The sequence below is a fragment of the Biomphalaria glabrata genome, chromosome 1, assembly GCF_947242115.1.
Source record: "Biomphalaria glabrata chromosome 1, xgBioGlab47.1, whole genome shotgun sequence".
NCBI lineage: Eukaryota > Metazoa > Mollusca > Gastropoda > Planorbidae > Biomphalaria > Biomphalaria glabrata.
The window spans coordinates 11,423,359-11,445,164 of NC_074711.1; the positions used below are offsets into that span (position 1 = coordinate 11,423,359).

The 21,806-nt window shown below is 30.4% G+C and overlaps 2 protein-coding genes across 2 annotated transcripts in view; one reads left to right on the forward strand and one right to left on the reverse strand.

The window, feature by feature from the left end:
- LOC106078522 (uncharacterized protein C10orf67, mitochondrial-like) overlaps positions 1-2,256 on the forward strand; it is a 14,743-nt gene extending 12,487 nt beyond the window's left edge. The window contains exon 18 of the mRNA XM_013239413.2: positions 557-2,256. Within this exon, the coding sequence (XP_013094867.2) occupies positions 557-635 (79 nt within the window). The 3' untranslated portion in view covers positions 636-2,256. The remainder of the gene's footprint in view (positions 1-556) is intronic.
- On the reverse strand, positions 2,247-21,764 carry LOC106078518 (zinc finger MYND domain-containing protein 11-like). The gene is made up of 15 exons (XM_013239407.2): positions 21,606-21,764; positions 17,006-17,293; positions 16,487-16,630; positions 12,864-12,944; positions 12,126-12,306; positions 11,102-11,160; positions 10,740-10,817; positions 10,503-10,621; positions 9,942-10,015; positions 9,510-9,818; positions 8,994-9,145; positions 8,779-8,883; positions 8,223-8,441; positions 6,672-6,857; positions 2,247-5,906 (listed from the first exon to the last, which is right to left on the reverse strand). Exons 2-15 carry the CDS (start codon positions 17,288-17,290, stop codon positions 5,730-5,732), a joined length of 2,169 nt encoding a protein of 722 aa, XP_013094861.2. The 5' UTR covers positions 17,291-17,293; positions 21,606-21,764; the 3' UTR covers positions 2,247-5,729.
- Positions 21,765-21,806: the final 42 nt, after the last annotated feature.

Sequence of the window (21,806 nt, forward strand, 5' to 3'; positions counted from 1 at the left end):
AATGATTTTCCTAGAAATTTGACAGTCACTGTATATCATTGGCAAAAGAATTTATAGCTCGTTGGCCACACTGGGAAAACTCTAGCTTGGCCATTATAATTTTACAAAGTATTAAAAAAAAAATTAATTAATTTAACTTTGGTTAGAGGACTAGAAAATATTCATCTTCTTGAACAGACTCTACGTCTTCAGGTATTTCTGCATGTAGACCCTATTCAATCAAGATTATTAAGAGCAAAATAGTCGCTGTATAAGTAGTATGAAGGAGGTATTCTTTTTTTAATAAAGTATTTTGAATATTTTTCTTGTTTTACAAGCAAATCTAACTGTTCTTATGAATTATAAGCTACAATGGTTATTTTATTTTATTTTTTTATTGATAAGTTATTCAAACAGTATTTAAGTTGCAATGCTAGGATATCAGGAATGCAGAATAATCAAGTGCTGAATGGTTAGAATTAAGATACAACAGCGACTTTGCAATACTTATTTGAACTCTTATTTTGTTGATGATTTGAGATAAGTGAAAGCTGTTTATTATTATTTATCATTCCAGAAGACAAGAACTAAATGATAACAGTAGACCCTCCACATCATCTCATGTTTTAAGTATACCCAGTGTAGAAGCCAACTAACAAGTGCACAAAGCAAAAAATAATTCATGTCTTCTTTACAACGTAAAATTTGTTTCAATATAGTAAACTTGTTTGGTAGGTTGTTTCAAAAGGTAGATTTTTTTTTTAAGTAACAAGATTATTTGAATACTGGTAGTATATGTCATTTCTCATATGTTTTAAGATTGTTACTAGTTTGATAGGGAATACAAAGTTTTAAAAATGTATGTTTGACTAATAAACTTAAATCTTATATTAAAACTAGTTAAAGCTCCTTATGTTTTTTGTTTCAAAAGATTTTAAAAAATAAAATACTATTTATAAGATTTATGTAAACATTTATGTGTAATGTTAATGAAGGGGGTGTGGTGGCTGAGTGGTTAAGTGCTTGGCTTCTGAACCTGGGGTCCTGGGTTTGAATCTTGGTGAGGACTGGATTATGAATTTCTGGATTTTTAGGCAGGCCCTGAGTCCACTCAACTCTAAAGGGTACCTGACTTTAGTTGGGGAAAGTAAAGGTGGTTGGTCATTGTGCTAGCCACATGACACCCTGCCAGTTAACGGTTGGCCACAGAAACAAATGACCTTAACATCATCTGCCCTATAGATTGCAAGGTCTGATAGGGAAACTTTACTCATTCATTATATACATATATATATATATATATTGTTTTTTTTTAAATTTCTTTATCCCTATACATTACAAAAACACCACTAACATTGTATTTATTATGTATAAAATGTGTTGAAAATTAAAATATTTGATTTGATAACCTAAGTTTAATGCATTTTTTATATGAAGATGTTGTTTGTCTGAGGACACTATTTGGGTTTGTTTACAATGTTGTAATATCTTGAGCTTAAAATGATCAACTATCCAACAATTTGGAGCCTATTCTAATTAAAGTCTAATACAACTGGGATAATAAATGGCAGTCATTGGACAACATATGAAATACTTGTAGGGTAGCTGACAGCATTTAAAAAAGGAAATTGGCTCTATTAATTTTTTTTATGAGGTTTGTAGCCACAGACATAGGAATAATGCATGTTTGCATTTTATTATTAGAAGATTCTAAATGTATGAAGACATTAGTACCCCTCTTCCCAATCCTGTAGGCTGGCCACCAGTGTACAAACCAAACATTTTCTTTTCACATTCATTGAAAAAAATTGATTAGAATTATATATATAAAGGTACTATCACCTGTGAATTTATACTCTTAATTAGGCATAAGAATATTGCTTTAAATATCAGTATTGGGCTTCACTGTAGAAAATTTGAACTTTTTTTTCACAATGTTTGATTATTATAACTAGGCTAAGTTTTTGTTGATAGCTTTAAAATTTTGCTTAAGTTCAAATATAATTTTCTTGCCCCATTCCTGTATAGAAGTTGAAGTCAATAACAACTTTTTAAATTTTTTTTTTTCTATTTCTCCTAGTAAACTTGTTTGTACAAGCTATTTAACTAATGAACAATGTGGTATTTACTAGAGATAAAATACATTTAAATACAATTTTGAAATGCATGTTACTTTCTGTAAAAAAGAGTAAACTTGAGTCAATATAATCTAGCCTGGTAAATCTGATAAAGCTAAATAGTTTTAGATCAAACAAATAAAAACCACATTTTAGTTCACATTTGTTTTAATTCCCTTATTGATTTGTGCCAAAATTAATCATAAAAGGTATCTGTCATTCAAACATGTCAATACATCATAAAGGGAAACAACAAATGAATTACAAGTAAACAAAAACAAAACTATCAAGTTGGATTCAAATCCTTTTGAATCTGATAACACCACTGCAGTGCCACAGTTTACTTGGATCAAAGGTAAAAGAATATTTCTGAGTTGCGCTCAGAGATTAAAAAGTGAAAAGTGATGAACTAGGCAGTGTCATTAGCCACTGCAGAAATGTGATTCAGATCATTTAGTGTATTGATACATCATTGAACAGGAAAATCTTCAAAACACTGCTAAAACTACAGTGATAAATATAGCATTATCCAATTCATACAAATAATTCAACAAATAAAAACTAAATAACAAGAACATAGTACTAGAGAATTCAATGGGGGATGATAGTAAAATATGGATGTGAATAATCAAATCTGTTACTAAGCACACATTCAATGTGTAGTATGTAAGGTTCAATAATTATCAACAAGCAGGCAAACCATGACACTCATATTGCCGGCTCTTTAAAAAATATTATTGGTCAACGCATTCTAAACTTAAACTAATTAAGCATGCCATTCTAAATAAAACAAGTTCTCTCTGGGTTGTACAATGTATGATCCCAACATAAGGTGGTTCATAAATTTCTTATGAAGAAGAGAAAGCTCTATATATTTAAGTGCACAGAATTAAAAATTTTCTGAAGTTGAAACAAATTAAAAAAAAAAAAAAAAGACAGCTATCATATAGATCTAAAAACTTGACTTATCAAGACATAAGTAACAAAACCTTTTTTTTTTTGCCTTAACTCTACTTCTTATTTCAATGACCTCAAGGACATGATCAAGATAAATTCTTGTGTGTGTGTGTGTGAAATATCTCCTTAAAATAATTTAAAATGCATACAATTCAAAGAAAACAATCTGAACAAAATGAAAAAAAGTTTTGAAGGAAAGGTCCCTAACCTCAGGAAGTTTCTTATTTACTTCCAGTCCAATTTTTGAAGAGGCTTGAAACACAAAACAACAATATACAAAAAGTAAAGTCACTAACCATATAAAGATAAAGAAAGAATGACTTAGCCTTGTGCTAATATTTCAATATTTGTTTTGATATGTTTCAATGACATTACAATGTAAATTAGCAGGTCGTAGGCCAAATGTTTATACATTTCAAAGAGAACACACAAAACAAATGTTGGTAGTGAATGGGTAAACAAATCAGTAGAAAGAAAAAAAAAAGAAAGTGAAATCAATGAAAAACTAACATTTCAGATTACTGATGTTGGAAAGAGACAGTTCAACAAATTTCCACAAGATATGGGTCTGTAGAGTTCAAACTTGTGTCTGCTATTGGTTAACTTGCGACTATATCGGTACTCTAGCTCTTCCAATAAATGTTTTTGTTTTTCTAAATGAGATATTTGAGACAAAAAAATAAATATCTTTGTACATACATAAAAAAATATCATTAGAAAAAAAACAATGCACCAATATTGAAGTTGAACATAAAAATTATAAAAAAAAACAAAAAAAAAACTCTAAATTTAGTATGGCCAGGACAATGCAGAAAATATATACTGAACTGTATTAATTTGGCGAAAAAAATTTAAAATAGAGACAACAGTTGTTCTAAGGGATCTGGATAACAAATGGTTTGTAAAAATAGTTGCAACTTCACTTATCAACACAAACATTAAATAAATGGCATCCATTTTACAAATAAATATTTATAGTTCATTACATATTTATAGCTCAGTAGTTCCACTTACAATTATGTATAGCTCTTGAGCAGATCAAGTTCAGATGACATACAATAACATTAGTTAGCTGGAGGACTGAAAACTTTGATCAACAGCATTTAAGAAATTCATTCCCTAAAATAACTAGAATAAATTAGAAAAACGCTTCTCAAAAATATCAAAGAAATTCATCCCATAAAATATGAGTTAAATAACATTTGTTTTAGAAGAGGTTTTTTTCCTAAAGAATAGGAAGTAAATGTACTTTCTAAAACATAATTGAACATTTTTAGAAACACTAGAATCTTTTCTCAGGAAAACTACTGTTTGAAATCATTTAAATATTTGAAATGCAATAAAAAAAAAAGAATTTAACATTTTCTTTTAAATTAACCAACAATTCAAAGACCATTTAAAAAAATAAATAAAATGCAATTTAAAAATAGTTTATGTTGAAAATGTATGTTTCGAAAATGTATTTTAAAGAACAGGTAAACATTCAAAACATCTATAGTGAGAAACAAATCTCTGTATTATATTATATAACAAGATGAGAGTACAAACAAGTCATTTTAAAACTCTACTCTTGACTAGACTTGTAGAAATAAGAGATAACACTACAAGTTTTTAGTGTGTGCAATTGAACATCAAAATAATAACATTCTCTTGACATGGAATAAACAGTTGTCAAAAATATATTGGACAATAAAACACTATTGCCCATTGTCATCTGAGACTTTATCTAAAGTACTTATATAGAAATAGAAAACTCTATAAGTAAATTGAAATAATCAATGAGTAGCTGTGCTATTCAGTTTATATGTATAACCAGCATACTCTGTGAAAACAACCTAAAAAATGCATTTCAATCAATGGCTGTGAATTGCATGTGTTGCAGTAACTTTTTGAAAAAAACAATTTTAATTGATATCTTTATTAAAGATGAACTTTAATGGAAAAATGAAATAAAAATGTTAAAGAAATAATAAAACAAAAAAAATATGTTTCAACATAAAGTACCAAACAAAAAACACAAGAAACAGTAATGTAAATAAAAATTATAAAGCTAGTCTCCATTCTGTTATAGTTTTAATGTTAGTTCATCACATTAGCTCCAAGACAAAACACAAAAACATTGACACAAATGAAATGTAAGTCAAAATAAATGCTTTTACATCAATAAAAAGTAGATAATAATGAATATCAGATTTGTGAAGGAATGCTTAGTGCATATCTGTTTAGATAGTAAACAAGTTCATTCAAAGATAGGGGAAAAAACTGTCTTTTAATTAATAATAAAAAGTCTTTAATCATCTGAATCAAGAAGGAGGAAGTTTGCTTTGTCCTCAAAAAATGTGAAAAAAATGTCTAAATTCTGTTACTTACATTTTGCAATTAAAACTTAAACTGTCTTAAAAAAACAACTAAGTATCTTTTTTAGAGATCTTAAATTTTGTCTTATTGCTTAGAAATATTTTTTTTAAAATGACAAGTTTTTACATCAATATATTTAAAAATTAAAATTATTTTAAAACTAATTATATTGCATAGAAATATTATTAAAATTAAAAAAAAAACTAAAATTTTGTTTGATTCTAGAAAGAACTTTTAACACTTTCAAGCGTTGAGAAGATTGCTAGTACAGAGCGCAATAGTTCAAATAGAAAAGCTATCACCAGGAGAACACATTCTTTACTTTCTAGTAGTCTCATTTTTACAGTCACTGTCATTTTTACTGTTGGTTTCATTTCTTTTCCGTCTGCAGAAACGTTTGTGTTCTTTGTGCCAATGTTCTTGCTGACATTTGATGCTGCAGTAGGAAGTGTTCCAACAGCAGTGATACATAGCTTCTTCTTCACAGTACTGACACTAGTAAAGGAAACAGAAATGTTTGAAGAATAGATGCTTTAAGTATCAATAGATGGTACTTATTTATAAAGCCTCATAGGTGTAGAGACATTACTTTATATTTTAAAATTACTAACTGTAAAATTACAGAGCACTAAATAGAAAAACTTTAAGGATCAAGTGCAACATTCTCAAGTCAATGTTAGCCAGCAATCACAAAGAAGAGTGTCTCAATTAGTAGGCGTCAGGAAACACAGGAAGAGCTGTTTACAAAGAGATGACCACGCCAACTTAACTGGACAGTATCCCTTTCCTCCACTGCAAAGAGCAATCTACATTCTTACAAATAAGAACAGGAGATACACCTTTAGCTTTTCATCTTAACAGAATAAATCCGACATACCCATTCTCTGTAACAGAGTTTTTGCACCAAAGTCAATATGAAATTCCAGGAGTTTTCCAGGAGAAATTTTAAAATTCATGCCAAAATATTACATAACAATAGTCAAAGTTGATTAATTTAGGTTTAATAATTAAATAACCATACTTATGGCATACATTCCTGTCATCGCTGTCCAGAGTTTAGAAAATTCAGTGTAAATACTGGGCCTACCACTACAAAACTGTCAATGATACCCTCTCTTTCAATGCCCCAATTTAATTCACAGACACACTATTTTTCCTTGGCACAGACTGCAAAAGAGTTTACAGCTGAGCAGCAAATAGCTAGCTAGATGAAGAAGATAATTTAGTATATAGGTTAATAGTATTTTAAAAAATCCATACCCATTGTTTTTTCTTGGTTTGAGAAATAGTATCTTTATGTTTAGCAGCTAACTTTTTCATTTCTTCCATGTACTGCTCTTTTGCTTTATCCTCTCCTTGTTTTCTAGCTTTTTCCACTTCAAGTTTCATTGTAGCTATTGTCCTCTCCACAGCTTGCTGCTTATCTTTACCAAAATCTTCTTCCAACTAAAAGGAGAAGTTGAAATTAAAAAAATGGTGTTTCAATACAAATGTGTGCATGATTGTATTCTATAAAAGACAAAGAATGAGCCTACCTATTGAGATTGAGTGCTAGAGCTCTATAAAAGACAAAGAATGAGCCTACCTGTTGAGATTGCTGTTTGAGTGCTAGAGCTCTATAAAAGACAAAGAATGAGCCTACCTGTTGAGATTGCTGTTTGAGTGCTAGAGCTCTATAAAAGACAAAGAATGAGCCTACCTATTGAGATTGAGTGCTAGAGCTCTATAAAAGACAAAGAATGAGCCTACCTGTTGAGATTGCTGTTTGAGTGCTAGAGCTCTATAAAAGACAAAGAATGAGCCTACCTGTTGAGATTGCTGTTTGAGTGCTAGAGCTCTATAAAAGACAAAGAATGAGCCTACCTATTGAGATTGCTGTTTGAGTGCTAGAGCTCTATAAAAGACAAAGAATGAGCCTACCTGTTGAGATTGCTGTTTGAGTGCTAGAGCTCTATAAAAGACAAAGAATGAGCCTACCTGTTGAGATTGCTGTTTGAGTGCTAGAGCTCTATAAAAGACAAAGAATGAGCCTACCTGTTGAGATTGCTGTTTGAGTGCTAGAGCTCTATAAAAGACAAAAAATGAGCCTACCTATTGAGATTGCTGTTTGAGTGCTAGAGCTCTATAAAAGACAAAGAATGAGCCTACCTGTTGAGATTGCTGTTTGAGTGCTAGAGCTCTATAAAAGACAAAGAATGAGCCTACCTATTGAGATTGAGTGCTAGAGCTCTATAAAAGACAAAGAATGAGCCTACCTGTTGAGATTGCTGTTTGAGTGCTAGAGCTCTATAAAAGACAAAGAATGAGCCTACCTATTGAGATTGCTGTTTGAGTGCTAGAGCTCTATAAAAGACAAAGAATGAGCCTACCTGTTGAGATTGCTGTTTGAGTGCTATAGCTCTATAAAAGACAAAGAATGAGCCTACCTATTGAGATTGAGTGCTAGAGCTCTATAAAAGACAAAGAATGAGCCTACCTGTTGAGATTGCTGTTTGAGTGCTAGAGCTCTATAAAAGACAAAGAATGAGCCTACCTGTTGAGATTGCTGTTTGAGTGCTAGAGCTCTATAAAAGACAAAGAATGAGCCTACCTGTTGAGATTGAGTGCTAGAGCTCTATAAAAGACAAAGAATGAGCCTACCTGTTGAGATTGCTGTTTGAGTGCTAGAGCTCTATAAAAGACAAAGAATGAGCCTACCTGTTGAGATTGCTGTTTGAGTGCTAGAGCTCTATAAAAGACAAAGAATGAGCCTACCTGTTGAGATTGCTGTTTGAGTGCTAGAGCTCTATAAAAGACAAAGAATGAGCCTACCTGTTGAGATTGCTGTTTGAGTGCTAGAGCTTTATCTTCCTCAAACTTTTCTTCCAGCCTTTTTGTCAGACTAGCCATAGCAGAAGACATTCTTTCTTCCAAAATTGTGTCATCACTTTGATGTGGGGATGAAGACAAACGACTTAATCCAATCTTATCTTCAAGCAACTCTGTACTTATGCCATCTGTCTGTGTGTGGACACTTTCTGTTTCTGTTTTCTGTTGAAGACAGAGCAGAGAGAACTTAGGAAATGGATTGAATAAACTAGCAAGACAAGTTCAGGAAAAAAAACATCAAGTTCAGGAAAAAAACATCAACAAAAAACACCCTAATTAGTGTTGAACTCTTGAATCAAACAAATAGTATCTTAATGACTCAAACTAAGATGAAAAATTTATTGGACAGAAGAACATTGAACAAGTGAAAATGAAACTAAGTATTTTTTTGGTTAGCATGCAATACACAGGCTTAAATAACTACACACCTTTTACAAGAGGATTCTGACCACAATATAAAATTGTTATTCGTTTAAAACTATTTCGAATGAAGACTTACCAAAGCCGTGGTCTGACATGCAACAGATACAGTCACAGCAAGGTTAATGTTGCTTACTTTATCCACACTAGATGTAACTGTATAAGATTCATCATGGCTTGTACTCTAAGGAAATTAGAACAATTCATAGGATATAGTAAGCCACTCTGTATATGTACAAGCTTTTACTAACCTTAAACTAGTTCTTACAACAAAAGAAAACTTATCAACCAAACCTTTGATGATTTTCTCTTCTTTGTATTAGCACTTCTGTCTACACTAGTTGAAGTTACTTGTCTGTTGTCAAACTCATCTTCCTGTTTGAAGTCACTGTTGTCCTCATCCTCAGCACTGTATTTAAAACGTTTTGGTGTCTTTTTACTTTGACCTAAAGAATCCATAAAAAAAAACATCTACTACTAGTAGTTATCTAGTAAATCAATAGTGCTTTGTTATAATGTTATAAGACCAACACTAGGATCTCATAAAATCTCAACATAGACATTCTTGGATTACAGACAGTTTAATGTTAATATATAGTCACCCGATTCCAGCCATCAACATGACTGTTTGTTATTGCACATCTCTATGATATAAATGTGTTACGTGATAGAGAAGTAAAGTTCATGTCTTGGTAACTCAGCAAGCATTATTAGCAATAACAAATTATATTCACAAATCATTAAATAAATAAGTCTGTTAACACTGAATATAAACAGCCAAGTGATTGATAAAAAAAAAATGTGTCTTACTTTGTGATAAAGAGCTTTCCCTTCTTTTAGGAGTTTTCTTGAATGGTCGCTTTTTAATGTGCTCCTCTTCTGCAAGGGAGGAGTTCCCCTTTTCATCCATCTCCTCACTTTTGCTGTCTTTCATTTCTTCATCATCAACATCTTCAATATTGTCCTCATAATTAGAATCCTCTTCTTCAACCTCCTCTTCATTGTCAATCTCCTCTTCCTCTTCAGATTCAGGTCTCTCACCATTGGCTTCAGCACTCTGCTCTCTCTCTTCTAATATCTCTTGATAGCGTGCTAGTTCTTTCATAGCTTTAGAAAAGCCTGCATATGAAGAAAAAAAAAAGCCACTTTTTTAAAAAGAAAATAATTACATTAAATCCTTTAGCAACATTTTCAATTACTATCAACTTATAAAATTATTGCTAAAATTAAATATAGCCTTACCACTTGTTTTTTTAATAGCCATGGATTTGAGATCGGTTGTTATGGGTTTAATATATTCAGCTGGTATCACTGCCCTGAAAATACAGTTGTTTGAAGTTAACTTTGTTTACTTTATTCATTTTGATTTGTTCAACGTTATAACATTATAGTTAATATTATTGTTACATTATATCTGATTCTGTAGAACACTTATGGTTATCCAAAATTTTTTAAATGGATAATTGGGTGAAAGATTTTTAAAAGTTTCTAATCAAAATTTAATTAGCAGATTTAATAAAAAAAAAGTAAAACTGTTGATTCACTGATTATTTTCTTAGTTATTCTTTATAACAATGAAGAAACATAGAATACAGAAAATTATATAGCACTTAAAACTCAAATTAAATTGATTTTCTTTTGTTAAAAAAATGTTTAAATATATTTTGATTAAAAAAAAAGTGATAATATATATATATACATATATAAATAAACTAAAAGCAACTGCAAATCAGACATTTTAAATTTCAAAATGAAAATCTGTATGTCTGCATGTATATATTTACATTGGAAAGATCAACAAACCTTTGATGCCAGCCTCCAAAAAAACGTACATCAAATTTTCCACCTAAATCACGGACAACTTTTGCTGGCCAGTAGCTGTAGCCTTTTTGCTTAGCAAAAACTATGTCATGCGGTGGATTCTGAACCAAAATAATGAAAACATTGAAACAGATTAGATGATGTCATTTTCAAAGCTTTTTTAAAAAAAATCAAGCTATACATTAGTTAAGATATTTTTAAAAAGTTCTAATGGCTTACACACGGCTGTGAGAACCAATCTTCAGGTTTAGCATTAGACATGTAGTAGCAGTTAGGACACAGCTCAATTTCATCTATCTGAAGTAGAACATGCACATGTAAACAACACAGAATACAAAACATAAAAACATATGATAAAACTATTGAGTTTATATCACAACACCAAAAAATTCAGTATAACAAATGAGTATTAAATATTAATAAATTGTAATTTGAAATAAAAATAGTTTTGCTTCTTTAAATTTTGAATTCAGCAAATTAACAGTAAAAACAAATTAGTCACAATGGATATTTTTTCTCCCCAGAAAAAAAAAACTGATGACTAAAGCTATACTATATTTATTGGTTTCTACAGTACTTACCTCATACTTACAGTCTTTTACCATGATTGAAGCAAGGCCAGCCATTCCATTCATGTCATCTAATAAAACAGAGAAAAGACAGTTTCAACTATATAGATTTACCATTTCAAGATGATGTTGCATTTGCAAGGCTAATTAACTAGATTGTGTATAATATCAAACTGTGACAATAAAACATGCTCAAACAAATGTGAATCCTTCATTGACAGAAAAATGATAAAATATATTTCTAAATATATAATAGAACATTCTGAACTTTTCTATGAAAATGATGGCTTTCTCTTATCCAAGGTTTGTTGTGAGTTTAATAGTTATAAGCAAACAAGTTAACTGTCCTGTACCCCCCCCAATGACCCTATTGAACAGCAGCATGTTTAAGTTACCACAAGAAGCTCTTCATAACACAACTAAAACAAGGCAATATATTCATGTACTTAATTTTGAAATAAACACATATACAATAAATTGTAAAACATGTGCCAACGTTTTAGTGTACAGCACTCATAAGTGACTTCCGTTGTCATACAATAGTGTGTGAGCTATAGTCAGTCATAGAGAACTGGCCTTTTAGTACAACAGCCGGGATGCTTCAGATAAGGGCTGTGAGCAATTGAAAAAGCAGACCAAAAGGATGCATGGTGACAACTGAAATGTGAGGAACAGTATGATCTAGCCAAGTTCCTTGTAGGACACCGCCCAATAGGTGCTTACTTTGAGTGGTTCAGGGAGCATGGTGTCGCCACTCCATGGAGGACATTGAGACAATAGACCTCATTCTATGTAAATGTCATGTTATGCATGGAGAATGAGAGGACAACAAGATAAGAGTTGGTCCATGTTCAACAGCGGGGCTATCCTTGTACAGGGGCAAGGTGACCCTACTACTCACTGCCAGATTTCTTTCACATGTTCTAAGAGATTAACTCTCGGTAAGTTCATTACTAAATGGTTTCTGATATAGCAACTGTAAGAGAGAACAAATTTGTCAGCTGTTAACTTTTTTCTAGAAAATTAAAATTCTCACCTCCAAACACAAGTGTACAATTGTGAAGAATAACTTTGGCATCAGCTAAAAATTCTTCTAAACATTTATAACGTGAGGATTGCACTTTTTGCTCCATTCTATTTAAGTCCATTTTTCTATACACAAAGCGTTTGAAGTCATCAGCATTTAATTTGGTGGAAATTTTATGAAGTTCCTTGGTCTGTTTTAAGAAGTGTTAAGAAAACGGTTTTAAAAATGAAATCAAGTTCAATAAGAATAATAACATTAAAGTATGCCAATGGAATCATGGCGGACTAGTGTTAAGAGTATCTAGCTGCTGAAATGAGAGTAATTAATTTATGTTCTGGTCAAGACAACTCAAATTTTAATTGGTCACCAATGTTGTGGAGAGTAAAGGTAGTTGGTCATTATACAAAACACCTGGAGTATCCCAACAGTTTTTAAGGGAAATTAACTTAGTTGACTATAAAAATGGCCATGAAAACTAGTGAATTCTTTTTGATAAACAGCATTGTTTTGCACATAAACTTCATTTACTTTTTTTTAAGCAGACTTTTAAATTTTCTAGAAAAAAAATTGTGTTAATAAATTTAAAAAAATGTTGAAATTGATAGAGAAATCTATAACAAATTTTAATAAATAAAACAAATACATTTCTTTAAAATCACAACTGATTACATTTCAAGAAAATAAAAAAAAAATTACTACCTATTTCAAAAATTGATTATTGATCTTTTATTTAATTTATTTACAAACCTTTTCTCTAAGGCGTAGCACTGTATAACTTAATAAGGTGTTCAACATTTTTCTCTTCATTTTATTTTTTTTCCTGCCAGCCTATTAAATAATCATAATAAAATATTACATAAGGAAATATTTTAATAGCAGATACATGAAAACATTGATTGACTTAAATGTAAACATTACAACATAGTAGCAAAATAGATCTTAAAATTCAAACGATTAAAAAAAAAAGAAATCAGTCTAAAAAAATTGCATAATATAATTGTTTTATCAATACATACTGCTTTATCATTTTTTTTTAACACAAGCTTTTTGTTAATAATTTGTTACACAATTATTAATATAAAAGAATTAACTTAATTAACAAGTCACTAAAGTTGCTTTGCTATCTCAAAGAGGTCTTTATCCGCTGTATACAATGTTTAATTGAAAGTGATTTCAAATAAATTTACACATTTTTTAATTATCCACTATCGATTCATTGTTGGAACTATTCTCTTTTCATTTGGAAAAACAACCTAAATATATATAAAGCAACAAATGGTACCATGCAGTGTACCAGCACATGAGCACTCCAATTAACTTAGAAAATAATTTGCCAGCACTACCATTTGATTACACAAATAAGACCTAATCTTGAACAGAATTCAAAAAAATATATTGAAAACAACAACCACGAAGTAAATCTACGCCAATAAAAGCCTAGAAACTAGCTGAATCCAGGTATTTAGAATTCAGGACATGTTTAACATTGCTTTAACTTTTATTTTAGGAAAGAAAAGTGAGATATGCATTGAAGTTTATAATCTATATATGCATACCAAATGTCAGATTAGATCTATTACTGATCTAGGAATTATCCCTGGATAATGTGAACAATAAGAAAAATATCCTAGTAAAAACACAAATTGTAAAAAATCTAAAAGGAAAATTATTCTCTGAAATATTTGCAATTTAGATGAAATACACCAGGCACAATCAACTTTCAATACAGAAAATTACCATTCAAAAACTTTTTTTTTAAACTACTATATACATTAATACTGAAGGAAAACTTCAAACAGAGTCAGATATAGAATAATTTGATACCAAACTAAAAAAAAAAAGCTTTTTTTTTTTTAAGAAATAGCAAAAAAAAAAAAGTATGTTATAAAAGTCAAGTGATCATGTAAACAATACAGATACTAAGGAAATCAATAAAAATTAATGATTACTCCTTAAATCTACTAATGAGAAAGAAATGGAATAATATCATTTATAAAAAGTAAAAGATAAATTAGTAGCATCAAGACTAGATAGCTTTTGAGCTAGATAACAAATTATTTTTGAATGACCTTTACCAATATTTTACCAAATCGTTTTTTTTCCAAGCCTCGCTAAATAGACTAGAAAGAAGCTAATGTTACATTGCTATATAAAGAAGAGAAAAATTTGTTTCTTGAAATTATGAACCAGTTTTATAAATTTGTATCATGTTAAATACTAAAATAAATGTGTATTATTATTATTATTATTTTACTTGACACTCAACAAATAAGTTTGATTTTTCAAAGATCTATACCAAAAAAAAATATGTTGTGTGAAAAGCTTACAAAAATGTATTTTTTAACTTAAGTTAATAGAAAAAAATGATAATTTGAAATTATCCTATTAATTCAATGTTTTAAATGTAAGCCATCAAATGAGACATTAAAATTAGAGGGCAAGAATACAAAAGTTAAAAAATAAATAATTCACAAGAATAGTTAGATAAGAAAAATTTCCTAAAATTTTGTAAATATTATGTAAATAATGAGTAGAGCAAATATATATATATATGTGTGTGTGCCCTAGAAATGTGATAGAAAAAGCCATAGGCTTCAAGAATATTGTTTTGCAAAATATAAAGAAAAAAAAAGATTGTGCTGTACATAGCGATAAAGACACAAAAAAAAAAGTTAATATTAAAAGAAAACTTTTTATCCATTTAATTGCTTAAATAGGACCACTTATCATTCAATACTAATAACAGTGCTCACAAAAAAAAAAGTTTAGACATTTATTGCACTACCAATGACATGCAGTGCAATTCTTTCTTTCTAAAAGAAAATTTCAAGATGCAAAAAAAAAAAAAAAAAAAAACTGTAATGCATGTATGAATCCATTTGGTAAGTAAGGCTTTTTCATTAACCCATAAAACGTGTATGGCAGTTTAGCCTCTAAACATCAGAATTGTAATTCCATTTTGTATGCACTCATTCTAAAACAGCTCAGCACTTTAAGAGTTAACTACACCTATAAATGCCTATAACTGACCCATAAAGAGGTTAATTTCACTTTATAAGCCTATGAAGAAAACACTCCCACCAGAATCTAAAAATAGCTAACAAAATGTGAAACTTTTAAAATAGCCATTGCAAATGGCTACCTCCATTTGTTTCCAATGAAATGGTGAAGATTTACATGAAAAATTTCTTATAATTTGCAATAAACACTAAGGACGCACATAATAAGCTTAAGGATTTAGAATCTTAAGAAGTTTAAATTCAAAATAATGCTTTTTACTTCTATATATACAGAGATTGATAAGAAAACTCTTGAACTTTATTATAGATCTAGCGCTAGAAAGATAGTAAGAAAAAAGTGAAGGGTGTGGCTCTCAGGAACTCAAGACAGGTATTGGGACAAAGGGCTGGTAGAGTTGAAGGAATGTGTTCTAGACTAAATTTGTATCACAATTATTTCTCCTTAGCATAGTTCTGTTTTTTTTTTTAAATCAAAGATTTATTTCCAGTCTGTTTTGTTCTTATATAGATATGTAAAGCTTTTAAATTTAAAAAAAAGGATTCTAGTAATATAAAAATTGATGTCATTAACATACCATAATCTGGAAAACAATGTTATTAAAACAAACAATGTTATAAGAAACTATGTTAGAAAACTGATTTTTTTTTTCCATCACCAAAAAAAAATGTGTTTAAAAATGTGTATTTACATCACAAATTATTTTTTGTTGATACAACAGTTGAGTGTAACAATGTAGTGTTATACAATTGCAACAATGTCTTTGTAATAACACAAACATGCTGACATATTTACAGTTCTACATTTTACCAACGTTAACAGAAGAGAAGTACAAATATATAGTGGAAAAAAAGAAGCTAGATATGTTTCTAGACTAGTACACTAAAATTCATACCTCATTATCCTTTAAGACATGAAATAAATGAAATAGAGACAATTTGTGAGATTTTTGTATACAAATATCAAGAATGCTTATCTTGTGTTAATATGTATCTTTAACAGGTAACCAGCCCTCTTTAAATTAATGATAAACCTTTTTTTTTTATCGTAACCATTAGAAAGTTAAAGTCAATAATAATGAACAACTTTTGGCTATTGAAAAAACAAACAAAAAAAAAAAAAACAGGATATAATTCTCCATACATCTGAGAAAGAACTTATTTAAGCTTCGACACTTAATGATTAATAAAGCTGTTGTGGTTTTGTGTGTTAAAATGAGCTACATAGGAGGGTGAACAAAATTATAGGTCATAATTAAGATAAGAATGTTAAATTTGTTTTGTAACCCTGGATGGCCATTTAGAATAATTCCCGTGATTAACATTGTTTTCCATTGAGAACTATTAACTTACCCTGCAAATAGAGCAAGTAAATGTTTCCCCTGATGTGTCCTCCTTTGTACAACCTTGGTGATAAACTCTAAAACATTCACAACATTCAAATACTTCTCCAGGGCTATGACACTCGGAACAGTACCAGTCATGGCCATCATTTACCTGGAAAAAAAAAGCATGTGAGCTTAACCCAATATATATATAAAGTACAAAGTTCCCAGTGAGATTTTAAAAAATTTAAACAGCATTTCAATGATTTCCTATGCTGTTTTGTGTACATAAAAAATACTAGAAATTACTTTCTCAAGCTGGGTAGACTCTGAAACTACAATCCAGACCTACAAGTATATAATTCTAGCATTTCCCCCAAGAATACTTGAAACTGAGACTTTTTTTTTAAATCTGAAGAAAAACACTTTGCCATCAATTACTTACATATGTTAATTATAAACTTGTTCCATCTATCTAAAAAAAACTGAGAAGTTTTTACCCCAATTCAAATCTAGTCTTTTGATTGCAAACATTTTTGTTACATACCACATCTACTTCTCCAGTTTGTGGAACTCTGTAGCCTTCTTGTTCTAAACCAGTCCTTTGACCTTTGAACCCAATAGCAGTATATTCCACAATTAGCCCATCGCTTACAGCATTATTTAGGTGTTCTTTGATCTTCCGTGGTGTGATATCTATATTGCGTTGAAGATAGCGTGAAATTCTCTCAAAATTAGGTATCTGTTTCTGTTGACGTATAGCTATGATAGCAGCTATCAGCTCTTTAGCATACTTAGCAGGTGTATGTCTTCGTGAGACTGATGGAGCCATAACCTATTATCAACCAAATAAAATATACAAAAAATAGCTTTTTAAGTAACAATAAGAATTATTAAAGCCATCTTGTACAAAATTAACATTGTTGTAAAGTAGAGCAAAAGTTTTTATTAAATATTAAAATATTTAAAAAATAAATAAATGCTGAAAATTTGCCTTTGCCTAATTCTGTATAAAAAAAAATAGCTGAGGATTCCAGCTCCAATGGCTTTAATGTGGTGCCAGAGTAAATGTCTATTTGGTAGAAGTTAATAGCAGAAAGCTAAACTGGTCACCATCATGTTAACTCGGGAACCTTGAAGCCAACATATTCAATACAATGATCAATGTTTTCTGAGTCTTGGGATGGGAATTCCCGATGGCCCAGTTCAGACAAGCTGCTACACTGTTCCACTAGATGGCCATCATCAGTACCCAAGGGTTTTAATGGTGATTCTTCCACAGTGTATGGTGGTCACAGAATACGAATATGAAGAAATTCCCAGTGGTACGTAGCCACCAGCCATGTTAAATAACAGGCCGGGTGTTCCTACTTCGTATTATGCTATTACTTAATCCAACTTTGAGGAACCTTCAGACAGAAATAAGGGAATAGAGGAGCTCCAAGTTCACACCTGTTCGCTGAGAAAAATCCTTTACAGTAGTCAAAGGGATAAGTGGATGCACTCTGCCCCGATTCCTTAATGGGCCTTATTCAAAGGTATCAAAAAAATTAAAACATTGATGTTGAATCAGTTTTGAGAAGTTGATTAGATGAGAAGGATAATATGGCTTGTGTTCGAATTGTGAAGGGTTATATGGCTTGTGTTTGAATGTATCTTTTCAACAAGTATTGATTCAGTCCATCTCTATATCTATTGTAATATCACTAGAAACTTGAGCAAAGAGCAATATACAATCTTCCAACTAAGGACAGGACACACACCTCCGTTAAATTACCATCTCAATAAAATAAATCCCACACAACTCCCCCTATGTAGACACTGCGCCCACCCTTATGAAACCATAAACCATATCCTTTTTTAATGCCCCTTCCTAATCCACCTTAGGCAGACCCTACTACCACTCCAGCCCAAAAAAAAACAACACCCTGTACGGCAGTGCTGAACAACTGAAGAAAACAGCACACTATTTTTCCTTGGCACAGTCTGCAAAAGAGCTGACAGCTCAGCAGCAAAAAGCTGGCTAGAAGAAGAATGTAGGGTTACTAAACACAAGCAGACCCAGAGTCAGAGGAGGACAAAAGGGAGGACAAAGCCTTACAAAGGAGGACAAAAAAAAAAAAAAAAAAGTAAAGTTTAAAAACTAGATCTAGGATTACATTGTATTTAATGAAACATTTCAGCCAATCAAAGGCTGTAGAACTATATTTAGTATCGTATTTCTCAGACACAACATTTTTACCAGCAGCACATTATTAGAGAGCAAACATACTAGTGGAACTCCATGCAAGATTTGTTTTTTAGATAGTACATTATAATAAAAGTGTCTCTCACTGGAGGATGTATTTCCTACTTTGCTCAATGACGCTAATTAACAAAAAGGCCTTTTCAACTTTATTATTATGCCTCAGAATGCAAACTAAACAGTAGAAGATCTTGATGTACTTTTTGTTTCTTTTGAACATTCTTGAACAAACACCTGTTCAAGAAGGAGGTTATCAACAAATTGTCATCTTTCTGGTGTCTGTTAGTGAGTTTGTGCAATTAATCAAGAAAATATTAAAAAAATAAACCCAATTTATGGATAATATCCAATTGTTGTGAAAAGGCAGGACATTTTTACACTTTAGGCCAATGCCTACCGGACGGAGGACACAACCCCAAAAAGGAGGACATAGCTTCCTTTTGCCAGATGTCTGGTAACCATATTCATATATATATATATAGAGAGAGAGAGAGAGAGATAGGTACTGACCTAGATCCATTTTTTTTCTCCCAAAAAATGGCACATTTTACCCTTTTTTTTAGGGGTGGTCATTTCCATCAAAGTTTTAGCACATTGTATTTGATTTCAGGACTAATTGTGATTACTTTTTGTAAACATAAGATATCAGAGCTCATTTTTATTTGCTTTTGAAGCCAATCTGTTAAATTTTTCTTAATAAAAGTTTAAGTGAAAGATGACATTTTTACAACTTTTTTCCTATAAAAGTTACAACAATGCTGTTTGCTACAATAATTTATCATATTATAAAATGTGTATATTTCAAATTTCATTAAATTCACTTGGCGCACTTTAAAGATATTTGATATTAAAATTAAGAAGGGTAAAATTTTATTTTTTAAATAAAATAAAAGTGTTTATAGTTACAACAATCTCACTAATTCTATTGAATTTAGCATGTTAATATATATCTGTGTGCTAAATTTGAACTTTGTAGCTTGGCGCACTCTTTAGAAATCTATTTAATTTTAGTAACAACCAACACTGTGATTTACTGGAAATGGTCAATTTCTATCTATCACGTCCTATTTTTAGAAGCACACACATATGAATTTTTCATTTAGATTAACTTCTATAATGTTTAAATGCTAGATTATGGTGAGGGAATGTGTCTTTATTATAATGACTTTGTAATGTGCAAATTTTAAAGTAAAAATAAATATTTTTAAAATAATAATATTAAATATTAAATTTTTTTTCTTCATATTTTTAGCTCTGCGAACTTTTTTTTTTTCCTGTGTGTTTTTTTTTTTCTATTAGTATACATGTAAATTAATAGTTAATAAATGAGTACATTATATTTTTAAAATGATGAGCTATTACTGCACAAAAATTTAAGTAAAAATCTTTTAATAACTTCTAAATAAATCGCAAGGTTTCTTTTTTTATTTTATTGTCCGATGCAAGAAATTTTTCATTTACAATTTAATTTTTTAAGCATTTAAATTCAGGCATTTTAAAATCATTAATTGCCAGTGCTTTACAAAAAGGTTTAAACTGAAGTTTATTAAACTTGTAGTCATTAAATTTTAGCAAATATTTTTCTGCGCAGTGCTATTTTCTTTTATAATTTATAAAAATTATCTATCTGATGCATATAAATAGCTATTTAAATACAGTAGTATTATAATTAAACAAAATAAAACACACTACAGATCTCTGATTTGTTTTATTTGTGATTTTTGGGCTCATATGATGACAAAATCACATATATTTGTATTTTTGTTGAAGCCTTTTTTATATATTAATTCACTTTTTTTCAAAGATTTGATTGCTTGGTCTTATTTTTTAAATTGGTTTTAACAGAATATAGGTTAATGAAAAAGAGTGTGAAGTTTCAACCCCATATCTTTAAGACTTTTTATAATACAGTTAATTAAAGTTCAACTGACAGTTGTTTCGGTAAAAAGATTTTTTTTTGCTTTACAAAGGCTAAAGAAGGCTAATTTTTGGCCACCAAAAATTTAATAACTTCCCTCACAATTAACTCAGCAATATAAAATTGGTATCATTGGAAAGCATTTCTCAAGCTCTATCTAACCAAATAGGTTCCATTGCATTGTGATCATTTTGAAATTTTTATCGAAGTACCTAATATAGATCTAGTCTAAGATAGAATGATATTGATAGAATTAATCTAGATCTAGAATCTAGTCTAGATTCTAGATGATATAGAGTCTACTATGATATAGATCTAGATTATAGATCTACTGATCTAGATCTATAATTAGTATAATCTAGATTTATGTAATGAAAATGATAATCAATATAAAATAATAATGAATAATGATAGTGTAGTGGCAATAGTCACTACTTGTCACTAGTGCAATTATAATATTCTTAATTCTAGAATAATCAAGATAGATTACTACAGACTGTAACAGACTACAAACATAGATCTAATCTAGATCTAGTCAGTTCTAGTCTTAGTCTTGACTTGGGTCTAGAATGATAAGAATCTTAGATCTAGATTCTAGATCTAGAATATCATATGACGATATGATTATATGATATTCTAGATCTAGAGTCTAGATCTAAAAATTTAAAATCTACTCTCGACTCTTGTGTCGTGTGATTGTGTAGTGACTAGTGAGTCTTAGAGTTAGTAACTTAGAGTAGTCAGTAGACTCTTACTCTTGTCTTAGTAAGTCTTACTCTTAGTCACACTTAGGACTTAGTACTTAGACTGACTTAGACTAAGAGTTAGAGTGACGAGACTAAGAGTCTCAGACTCAGTCTAGTCACAGTCTAGTGACACACTCTTCAAGTACTACTCTAGAGTCAGTCTAGAGTGACTAGAGTCTCTAGTCTGGTTTTAACAGTTATAATGCAAGCAATGGTGGGTGATAGAGTTGGTTCCTACTTTAAATATTGTGCATTTGATTTGAAAGTTGTTTACAATTCAATGCACTAATTAAGCAGTCAGTTGAGTCAGTGGTTAGCTCTACCACTTATGTTTCTTCTGATGGCGATTTTCAACTTCGACCTATGAAAACAACCAAAATGGACGAATTGGGTAAACGTAGAGAGCATAAAAGATGACGTCATCGATATCTCTAAGGAA